The 12250-nt window shown below is 39.8% G+C and overlaps 1 protein-coding gene across 2 annotated transcripts in view; it reads right to left on the bottom strand.

Annotated features, from left to right (window-relative positions):
- Window positions 1-306: 306 nt before the first annotated feature.
- The window catches only part of PTH2R (parathyroid hormone 2 receptor), a gene marked incomplete at both ends in the record, with an annotated part of 88831 nt that continues 76887 nt past the window's right edge, over window positions 307-12250 (bottom strand). For both annotated transcript variants that reach the window (XM_080797864.1, XM_080797863.1), the window contains 4 exons: window positions 307-702; window positions 2018-2059; window positions 3510-3648; window positions 10426-10520. In XM_080797864.1, the coding sequence (XP_080653990.1) occupies window positions 307-702; window positions 2018-2059; window positions 3510-3648; window positions 10426-10520 (672 nt within the window). The remainder of the gene's footprint in view (window positions 703-2017; window positions 2060-3509; window positions 3649-10425; window positions 10521-12250) is intronic.

Here is a 12250-nt window from a genome sequence, read left to right on the forward strand (position 1 = left end):
TGATATTTTTATGAGAGAATACTAGAGCCACGCAATTGAAATGGTTTTCTACCCAAAAGTAGCGGGGAAAAAAGGAACAATCACAGAGCACGTACCACACCAACAATTTAGAAGAGAATTTAATGCCAAAATAAGGTAATAAACTACTCCACTGGTACCTCTCCTTCTGTGTCTTTACTGTTTATAGAATCCCACCCGTGCCACCTGAACACTTCTGGGAAGTAACACTTTGAACCCTGGGTTTTCAGCTCTGCGCCTCACGCAGAGGAACCAAACACAACCAGAATGGAAGTCGCAGGTGTTGACTCAGAGAACGTCCTCTGTTTCTCCTCTGCTTCCTTCCGGGTCTGGGTGAAATTCCAGCGGCCGGGGGGACTCCACCATCGGAATCTCCTCTCGCAGCCTCACGTTCCCTTCCGGGGTCTCCTCGTGGATCGAGTGTGGCGGGCAGTCCTGCTCCGAGCTACTCCAGACGTAGCCGGGTAAAGTCACGTGGCTGTCGGGCTGGCGGCCGGCTGTCCTGGGGGTTTTGCCGGAGAGGAGCACCAGGCGAGTGCTGGCGGCCCCCTGCGACTGGCTGCTGGTGCTGTGGGTCAGCGTGGTGAGCACGGAGCCGTACCTGTGGCCGCCGCAGGGGGGCGTCCTTTTCCAGTCGATGGAGAGATTCCACCGACTCCACAACTTCTTCACCTCAGACTGAACCTAAGTCGCAGGAGAAACATGGTGCGTCAGAAACCATCGGGGAGACCTGGAGCCCTGTGACTTGGACGTTTGCCCGTCAGTGATGGTTATCACTGAGTTTCCACCGTGGGTGCCAGCGACTTGATGTACATATTCTCTCTCAACTTTGAAAAACCCTGGAGATAGGTACACTACCAGAGGCGAGTAAACGGAGGCTTTGAGAAAGGTGAAGGAACTTACCCAAGATCAGTATTTTAATAGAATTTCAAATGCAGCCCATAGAAACGTCTGACTTGGGGAGCCTGCGTGGCTCGGGCAGTTAAGCGTCAGACTCTTGATTTCATTTCAGGTCATGATCTCAGGGCCCTGGGGTAGAGCCCCCTGGCCTGGGCGCTCAGCGGGGAGTCTGTTCAGGGATTCTCTCCTTCTCCCTCTGCCCCTACCCCCACCCTACTTGATATTGATCTCTCTCTCTAATAAATAAATCTTTTTTAAAAAGAAAGAAAGAAACATCTGACTTGTGGGAGAGGGAAAAGAGGCTTACGGGTTGGAAGAGAAGGAGAGGAAAATAGTGCCAGCTGTGGCTGAAGAATGGCATGGAAGGTACTCAGCCTGAAATGTGATACTATCACTTTTGCATAAGCTACTGAGGGAGGAAAATATGGGGAAGAAACTGACACCATGAAAAGCAAGCACGCAAATGCATTATTAATGGGGTGGGGCGCTTGCTTCCAACCTGTGGTTGAAGATTCTATTCTACTGCTATTGCCATTTACCAAAAAGGAGCTTATCTGGAAGTTCTGTGGAAAACGGTAGAAATCTGGTTAGCTGGTGTCACCTGAAAGAACAGTAGGGCTACTTCTCCCCAGCCAACCCCTAAATGAACTGAAAGCATCCCGTCACCATTGTATAGTTTTTAAAATATCAAAATATTCTTCCTTGTCTCAAGAAAACTTTTTTTTGTTTCTTATAGAACTTGAAATTAAATATCAGTTTAAGTATTGACTGGAATACAAAATTCACTCTCCTTCCAAGCATCAGTTTACACTCTAACAAATTGGTGTTTTGCTATCAGAGTTTCCAACTGAACTGACATTGAAAAGTGCTAGAAGAGAAAGACTCTAGCTTATTTACATTAATTCTTGCTTTCCTCAAAATCATTTATGATTGAAATATCTCCTTTCTCCCTACTCATTTTTTCCTGTAACTCCTGGGAATCCCAAAGAGATTCAGGTCACACCGTGATGGTCATTTACAAGCTTACTTGGAGCTAGAGCTGTGGGATATGAGACAGGTTGGCGGCGGGGCGGGGGGGGGGGGGGTCCTTCAAACCTACCTCCCCATTGCAGTAGCAGTAGATGATAGACACAAAGAATCCCTGGGGAAAAGAAGAGAAGGTTAGCATGCTGACAACTCATGAAGTTCACAGCACTCAGGCACCTTGGATCATAATACATACATTGAAAAACTGGGTTGCGTTTTGCTTCCTTCAGAAAATTTTATGAACTATTCTCTCCTAGTGTTTCCAAATCTTTACATTCACATTATATTTGTCTGAGATCCTTCCTTGGTGTCAGCTGAACCAAACGAAGTAACGGGATAAAACACTCTAAAACATACAAATAACTGATTTCTATTATATTAGATTCATTTATGTTGTCACTCAAGGATCACAGAATATCCCCTGGTTGGTAAGAGATATTTATACACTGTGAATGATGGAAACTACGGACATAGGCTATTATATGGTAAAAAGACAAAGAAACTTTTTGTTTTACTCATTCAAAAATATTTATTGAGCTTCTACAGGGCAAACTGCTCAGCATGCCAGGAATAAACAAGTCAATCAAGACAGAGAAGGTCCCTGTTCCCTTAGAGCTACATTCTAGAAGGAAATATGGATGCTGGATAAAATATAAACAACTAGTCACACTAGAAAAATGTAAAATAATAAGGGCGATGCAGGCCAAACAAGCAGCGTGAAAGAGAAGAATAGAAAAGATACGATGAATGGGGAACTCGATGAAGACCGAGTTGAAGAGATGGCATTTAAGCTGGCTTGAGTGACAAGAAGAATCTCTGTGAATATTAGCAGGGAGCACCTTCCAGACAGAGCAAACAGTAACTCTGAGCCCCTGAGACAGGAATGAGCTCAAGGAACAGAAAGTGTGGAAGTGCCAGTGGGGCTCAAACTTAGCAGGTGACTGGGAACACGATGGGACGCAACGTCACAGTTGGACAGGGTCCCTGTCACAGAGGGCTGTGCACGGCAACAAATGGCATTTGGATCTTATTCTGAGTGCAGTGGGAAATCTCTGGGTACTTCTGGTAGATAACGGACATGATCAAATTTACTTTCAAGATCCTTCAGACCCTTGTATGGAGACTAGATTAAAGGCGGCTGTGGGAGGCAGCAAGTGAGTAGCGAGAAGGAGCAGAAAGGTGTCCACAAGGAAGCCATGTGAGAGATGATGGTGATCACATTTTCAAATGAGAGAAAAGGGAAAGAAGCTGCTTTTTCCTTTTCTCCCCCTCTTCCCTGTCTGCTTTTTCTTTGGCTTTCATTTATTTGCCATACACACATGCTACTCTGTCCACATTACATATTCTGCAACAATACGCTTTCTTGTCTCACTTCCCTGGTGTGTTTGTGAGAAGCAGCTCCTGCTCTGGTCAGAGGTTAAAAGCACAGACTCCAGAGAATAATGCCTTTTCATGGCCCTGTGGGGACAAGTCCCTGAAAGCCTAACAGAGGGGCAGAGAACAAAGTTGCAAGGGGGGAATGAAAGCAAAATGCAAGAACCACATTACTAGCGGGCACTCTCTACCTGAAAGGAGTTGAAGAAGAGCTCACAGTGCATCCGGACCTCCCAGCCCAGCCCCGTGAAGGAGTGGGGCAGGCACAGGAACACGATGTAGTGCACTCCAAAGACCAGCACAAGGACCAGGGTTGATTTGGCGAGTTTCCTGAAAGAGAATACCAAGCCCTTATATTCATCAACGTCCAGTGCCTGTCAGTAGAGACAGCTTCCTGGGGAAAAAGCAAAGCTTACCAGAGCTAACGGGGGTTGCATTTTTTTCCATCTCTTTCGACCCCGTGGCTTCTGCTTGCCTTTATTCCCCTCCCTCCTCTTCCTGCCCTTTTATACTAAATCAAGTCACTTATTCTCATTTCCCAAGATTATTATCCCTTAAATCTTTCTAATCCCATTTCCACTCTCCTGGCACAGGATGCTATTTTCATAAAGCCATGAAAAGCCCTTTTTCTTTGTCCTAAATTTATTTTAACTTCTATGTTTGAGACTTAAAACAAGTATTACCTCCATCCTTGTTAACTGTCTTTACTTTCATAGAGTACATTTTGGCATGTTTTCTTCATTTTAAAATTAACTACACCCTAGTTTCTTCTTACATTTGGATCTGCATTAATCATTTTGTATTTTCTTACAAGCTGCATGTGGTCAGTACTTCCTACTTTTCTAAATATCCTCTGTCAAATATCCTACAAAATATCTACAGTTCTAGGTTTTGTACTCTTTTTTTTGCAATCTAAGCAATTTGACTTTATTTCCCATAACTACCTCTTCATATACATTTTCTTGTGTAACCAGAGGAAACCCAGGTTTCCAAGATGTTGGTTGATTCTAAAATGGCCCCCAATAATTCCTATCTGGTATTCACATTCTTGTTAATCCTCTCCCCTTGAGTGTGGACAAAGACCTGGAACTTGCTTCTAACTGATCGATTACAGCCAAAATGATGAGCTGTCACTTCCGTGATTACATTTCATAAGACTGTAACTTTCATTTTACTAGCAAACTCTCTCCTTTGTTTGGTTCAAGAAAGCAAGTAACCATGTTGTGAGCTACTCTACTGAATGGGAGAGATGGCAAGGAGAGGTGGCATCGGCCAACAGCCCACAAGAAACTGAATCCTGTCAACAGTATACTTGGAAGTGGATTCTTGGAAGTGGATTCTTCCCCAGTCTTAGGATAAGACTGCAGACCTGACAGCCGTCCTGACTGTCATATCATCTGAGTCTTGTAGGAGATTCAGAAGCAGGAGATCCAGCCAAACCATGCCCAGATTCCTGACCTACAGAAACAGTCAAATAGCAAGTGTGTTGTTAACCACACGTATTTGCAGCAATCCATTTGTACAGCAGATAGCTAATACACCCAAGCACATCATGTGTTTCTGTTGTACTATTTATCCAAGAAACAGCCAAATCTGGTTGATTCTTTATTTCTCAAATATTCCCTTCTTTATGAATCATTTATACCTCAGTAATCTCAAACAATTGCAACCTTCTCCCTCTCCTACTAGTCTTACCTCCAGCTACTTTTCTTCCTTCCTTCCTACCTCTCTTCCCTCCTTCCTTCCTTATGTACTTACTTGTAAACTTACTTAGTTCTCTTCTTGGAAATAACCTGCATAAGTGAAGCTAAACAGAACTGGATTCAGGTTCCAGATTTGCTATTAACTTCTAGAGTGACTGTAATTCAGCTTTCTTTTCTCTCAAATGAGGGAAAAGGGCCCAGAAGTTTATAAGCGCTTTCACAGTCTAACGCTTTCGTAGGGAGGATCATCTTCCAGACACATCCATTTTCCTACTATAACCATCTTTCTGGCTCCTGCAGGAGCTGGGTATCCCACAGAATCATACTAAAATGCCTAAATTAGGCATTTGGAGTTGCACACCTACCCCATCTCATTCTCCTCTGCCTCTTGTATCTCTCACTAGTGCCCAGGCCTTCTGCTCCTCTTGGCTCAGAGCCATCTGCTCTGCCTCACACCCAGTTTCCCTGGTGGTCTAGGGGCTTTCTCCTATGCTGCTCTAGTCCCACACTTCCTACCTTGACTCACCTATAGTCTACTTGATTTGAAAATTCTACCTAAAGTCTGTTTCATTCAAGGCAGCATCACTGATAAGACAATGGATTTCTCTGACCTAACTCATCCTCTCAACTTTCAGAGGTTCCTCCTAAACCCTGCCTAGTGACCACCCTCTTAACATCACTGCATATATGAGCAAGACACTGTGAATACCTTCATGATATTGTAATTCACTCTAATCAGATAAAGGGGAACATACTTGCAGAATTTTAGAAGTCTTGGTTAACATCAAATTGAAAAAACAAAAACAAACAAACAAACAAACAAAACCACCCTGCACTTCCTCCTTTAAGATGAATGGATAAATGCCCCTGGAGACTATTCTCAAAATCAAGCTAACTTTAATTGCTACTATTGTGTGTGCCTAGGAGCCAAAAACTAGGTTAAAACAAAAAGAAAAGCAAAAAAAAAAAGCAAAGAAGGAAAGAAAAGAAAAGAAGGGAGGGGATGGAGGGAGGGAGGGAAGAAGGAAGGAAGGGGGAGGGAGGGAGAAAGAAGTAAAACACATTGTGAAATGATCACAAATGTAAAAGTTTACGGAGAGTTTGGTTCAATGCAGAGTAAGAAAAAGCTGTCAGACTAAAATTTATTAGGAATCCTGCTAGCTCAGCCATCTGGGTTTTCTCTCTTCCTTTATCTGTGACTAGGCTCTTTTATAAAAACTCTGTAGAGATAAAAGTGAACTTGTAGAAAACCAGATAGTAATTGAATTCATTTTCTATTGCTATGAAACAAATCACCACAAATTTAGTGGCTTAAACCAATATCTATTTAGTCTCTCTCAGTTTCTAAGAGGTCCTAGCCATAGGTCCCTCAGATCTTAACCACGGACCTTCACAACACATCAGACTACTTCTTCAACGCCTGCAAGACAATCTTTCTCCAGGCTGCCAGTCACAGGAGTGACTACCCCATCACCCTTCCCATATAATGTAACCTAATCAAGGGAGAGATTATCCCATCATAGGTCTTGCTCAAGAAGGTGTTTGAAGGATGAGGATTCTATAGAGCATGTACACCAGAGGTAGTAATCTTGAGGGAGGTTCATCTTAGAAATCTGCCCTCCACAACAGGGCAAATAAGTTCTGTCCATAGAAATGCAATATGTGTTCAATGGAATGAACTAATTACAGCCCTGTGGATGTTAATAATTTGTTAATTTGCATCCATTTGTAAATTCATTTTAACATTCATAATTCTCTATTAAACATGTGTAATGCCTTATCATTTCCTTCATTAATGAATGAAATAAAATCTTTGATGTGTGTTCATTTATGATTACATCCCCTTTTAAAATTTATCCTTCAATGACAGTGAACAAGTTGAAGCAGTGGCATGTGCCTGGCCAATGTATACATGGGTCATCTATCTGTCTGTTCACTTATAAAGATGGATTTTTCCACATCAAATCATGCAGCCATCCTGGGCACTGATTTGCTTGGCGTCCATCTGGCCACTCATGCACATTATACATCTTTGCAGCCCGGCTCTCTGAAAAGGCACAGCTGTCTAATGAGATGATCAGGGGTGCACCAGCTGAAGTGGCCTTCTGGCTTGCTGGAGACATGGTTGTGGCTCTGCGTCCAAGAGCAAAGCCATGGGAGGAATATAAAGGAATCAAATGGTGTGTAGGACTCAGCGTCCTACTTAGAAAACAGATACCCAGTTCTTGCAATATCTCTCTCTCCAGGTGAAAAGTGCTGGAAATTTTCTACATTTCTTTTAAGAGTCAACTTAGCTTTTTAAAAAAAGAGTATTTACCCTTAGCCTTTTTCAATCCCTCTTGAGCTTGAATTAATCTTTCCTTTTTTTCGTTACACATAACACTTTGGAAGTGCATTTCTACTAGCACTGTCCTTACTTTAATTAAATCAATCTCTCTCTCTCTCTCTAATTTTTTCCACAGGCAGAAACCATGTCTTCTTAACTTTGAATCTCTTGCATGGCACAAGAAGGGTACTCAGTCAATGAAGCTGTTGGCTATCACGCTCCTGTCACATCCTGTACTGGTTGCCTTCTTTTATTCTGCCAACCATGTGAGAGAGCCATTATTTTCCCATGTCCAAATAAGGATAGAGGCTCAGAAAAGGAAAGCATTCACCCAAAGTTAGACAATAAGTAGAGGATTCAACCTTAAAATCTGTCCTCTTTACTATCATATTGCATAACAAACACTGATTGCATTTATTCCAAAAATAATAAATACGATTTTTGTCTAATGTTGAATAGAAAGTCAAATTTGCCAAAATATTCAAGTGTTCTTTTCCACTGAATTTTGCATTTTTCATATCTCATGTTCTTCCAGTCCTGGTAATCTTCTCTTAATTTGCAAGGGGATTGAGTTGTAATATAAAAAAGAACAAAATGCATTAGCCCTATTGTTAAATCTGATAGATTACTTAATTTTCTACACAATTTAAAAAAATCCTTCTTGTTTTAAAATAACAAATGTGAACTACAGATATGTAGAATGTCACTTTCAAGGGAAACTGGGTAAAGGATATATGTTATATATTACATATATATGTATATTATTTTTATAACTCTGTATTATTTATATGTTTTATTTTACCTCTGTATTATTTTTATAACTGCATATAGTTCTGCAGTTATCTCAAAATAAACAGTTTCTTAAAAGCTGACTGTATTAGTTCATTTCAGTTTTTTTTAAAGATTTTATTTATTTATTTGAGAGAAAGAGAGCAAGAGACAAGGAACAGTGGGGAAGAGCAGAGGGAGAGGGAGAAGGAGACTCCCTGCTGAGCTGGGAACCCAACAATAGGGCTCAATCCCAGGACACGGAGCTCATGACCGGAGTCAAAGGTGATTCATTTCAATTTTAAGCCACTCTACCAACAAGGGGATACCTTGTACTTTTCCAAAGTCCGTCTTTGTGAGTGTGCACATGCTCAACTTTCTCAGCTTTGAAAGATGTTTTTAGTCTTTCAGAGAGGAATAAGCATGGAAATGTGTTTAAAAAATGTTTTAGATACTACCATTTGGAAATTTAAATATAATATACTATGGTTTTTCATTGTTAGCAGGAATATTTGGTATTTGAGGATTTGTTTGACAAAGGTAATGACCAAATGAAATATAAGTTTAAAGGTACAAAAATAAGTGGGTGTAAATTTAAATACTCAGTTAAACTTCAAAGATAGAATTTCACTGGGATAGAGACACAAATTGCATTTTTCTAGGTCTCTTTATTTACAAAGTGAGAAGATATTTAAATCAGGTGATCTAAGACCTCAGAAACTAAATACTGAATTCCCAAATCACTGCCAAGTAAGTACCCACAAGTTTCTCTCCAAAAAGAAAGACGAAGTCATTCCTCACCATCTTATCTATAACTTTGGACATTATTAAGAATGTTAAATATGTTTCAGCTACTTAAAAAAAATGTATTTGGCTGGAAAATACTTTCCCTGACTACTATTAGCCTAGACCCTGTTCAAATTAATGGCTCCAAAATTTAAAAATTTCCAGGCCCCCAATTATTTAAATTTACCCTGAATTCTAAATAGTAGATTATTTTAATCTTTGATAAATGTTTCTCTTCTGTTATTTTGAGAAATAATCTCCTATGAAAGAACTCAAAGTATTGTCTATTCTATTTTTTACAATAATTCACCCTTTGTTCTCTCCAGGGTTTCTCAAATCTCTTGGGAAACTTTTAACTGAGAGTACAAGTTCACATCATTCAGAACTAGAGAAATAGGAGCTTTTATTCAGGGCTAGAAAAATAAACAACTTTCAAAAACCTTTGTACTGTTCCACTTTACAGAAAAGAATGGAAAGCTATTTACATTTTCCATTGTCCTATCATCCTTTGGCCTTTGTCTTCATCAATGGGATGTGACATGAGACATGCTATGAGTATAGCAAAGGCCCATCACTGGAAACTCTCAGGCACAATTTATAACACTACCGCTTGCAGCACATTACAAATGGCTGGAGCCTACAGCTGCTGGTTTGTTCATACTCTGCAGCCTATTCCAGACTCCAGTCCATACCCAGCATCTTTTCTTCCTGACAGTGAATGTTGCCTAAACAGTAGAGGGAAATGACTCAACAAAGGGCTTTGAGAACATTTGTGACACAGGACCAAAATGCTGACTATGGTTTCTTCCTTTCTGTGTCTCAGATAGCATTTCCTAACAACCCAAGACAAAAAGAAATAGTTATTGCCTTGGGATTATGAAGATCAAGTCCACCAGAAGATCAAATCCACCAGACTACTGGATGTGTATATCCAGTTGGGTAGAGGCTGCTATTATTCAGAACTCCCAAAATGATCATTGGAAAAAGTTGACACACACTTAAGATAGTTCAATAATGATTATAAACACTCAATTTTCCCCTTTCTTCTTGAAACACTGAGAAACAGACCTCACTCAATCAGTACATTTGAAAGTTCTTAAAGATTTACATTCAGTAGAGGCCAGTCTGATGGACCGATTGGAAACAATACAGCAAACCCAATTTCTTGATATTTTCAGTTATGACATATTATTTTAAGAACATAGATAAAATTGTCTGCCAAGATCATCAACAAGAGATTTTCTAGGAAGTCACACAGTTTATGGGAAAATTCCAATATGCTAAGAACAGATTAAAAAATTATATTAATTAATACTTAAAATTTAAGCACATTAGGAAGGTTTTGGGTCATTTAAATTTTCCTAAAATACATATACTCTTCTGATAAATTACACAATTAAACCAAATGAAAACTCATATGCATAAATTTGTCTCTCAGAAACATTTCAGATCAGTCAGTATCTGTTCTTTACTCTAAATAGTAACCCAAATATTTCCTCTGGTGCATTCCTGTCCTGCAATTACCTGTATTGTTTTCTTGTGTCATGCCCAACTGCATTCGTCTCCCAGATTTTGGTAGCGAGAACTCTGACAGTATTCAGAAACAGAATAAAATTGAGCTGAAAGAGAGAGTAATATTGAAAAGCATTATTAAGGGAGTCTTCAAGATTCTTATAAAAATTAATATAAATTAAGCTTTTTTGTATTCAAAAACTGAAAATTACCTATTCCACAAACGTGAATGAGGGACCCTGAGATAAGATATCAGATGGGTAGTGATTCATGAGTTGCCCTTGTGAAAGCATAGAGATAAAAAGTCCCAATAGCACTGAATAGAAATACCAGACAACGATCTGCCAGAATCGATGGGGAATTTCCAAACCAAAATTCAAATAAAGTCCCGTGGCAGACTGGCAGGATAAAGGATAATATTATTATGTAAATATAACTAACTGCCCTTTTTGAAATTAATTTCCCAGCTTCTGTGTCTATTTTAGGGAGAGGAAGAGTAGAGTTGTTTGGGGATGCTGTCCCTCTTGCAAAAATGAAAAGTATAGGGTGTTGCCTTAAAAGATCAGTTAACAAAATATACCCATGTAAACACACACTGATAGCTCCTACACCAGTTGGGTAAAATTCCAAATAATTACTCTGAATAATTTAGGAAAGTAGAGAATAAAAGTGAATTAAGAACTAAGTTATCAACTACTTATTTACTATTCTAAGTGTATGAGGTGAATTGACTCTTAGTCGTCACAACAGTTCCATGAGATAGGCGCTTCATTGCCCCCATTTTGTGGGTAAAGAACCTGAGTAACAGCTTCCACAAATTATCCCTGATCACACAGCCAGCAAGTAGCCACGCCCCAAAGCCCGTGTAGCCTGGATGATGGAGAGTGGGGACTCCACCCTAACACCATGCTGCCCATAAAACAGAGTTGAGTTATAGCAGATTAAGATGAAGACAGAAACTTCTTAAAGAGCAGGATGGATTAAGAAAAGATTGTAAAGAATCTAAAATAAATCAAGTTTTAAAATCAATATCAGAAACAGCAAACAGTAGATCTAACAAAGCAAAGAACACATTGAGCAATGGAGAAGACCACTGAAGACTCTTCCCAAATAGGGAGATAAAGAACAAAGACCCGTATGACGAGGGGAGAGATGTTTACATGGATGACATGGAACTGAGAGTCATCGTGCGGATGTATTTCTCTCTCTGTAGAAAAGATTATGATAAATTGAAGGAATCAATAAAAATATGAGAGGAAATTTCCTTTGCTAAAGGAAGATCTGAGTCTTACACACTGGGCAAATGGAATGAAAAAAACAAGACCAAGTGGAAACTTCTGGTGAGATTGTTAAATTTCATTTTAAAAGGTGTAGAAAGAATTCTAGAGAAAATTATTTAGAGAGTCCTTGTATCTCTCATGTGGACTTCCTCTAAAATGTTGTTGAAAGGTCTACTTCAGGCAAAGTACAGATAAAACAAAGAAATAGGAAACTGAGAAGGTGAATAAAATGACCACTCCCTAGGCATTAAAACTAGTCACACATTGAATAAATTTTATGCAAATATGGTTTTTAAATAATGCAAACATAAACATTAGATTCTTTCTCAATTAAAAATGTAAAGACGCATTAAAAGTGAACCACAAATGAATCAAAACAAAGAACTCAAAATTTAAGTTTTGAAACCTCGGGCCCTTCAGGCCATCTCAGAGACTTTGTTCCTGGAGTCCCCTTTGCCTGGATCATTCTTCCACTCCCTCTGCTCTCCTTTCCTTACTAGGTTAGCTCGTTCCTAGGTTTCAGGCTGAATGTCAGCTTTTCTCAGAAGTTGTTCCAG

Source organism: Martes martes (genome assembly GCF_963455335.1).
Source record: "Martes martes genome assembly, chromosome: 3".
NCBI lineage: Eukaryota > Metazoa > Chordata > Mammalia > Carnivora > Mustelidae > Martes > Martes martes.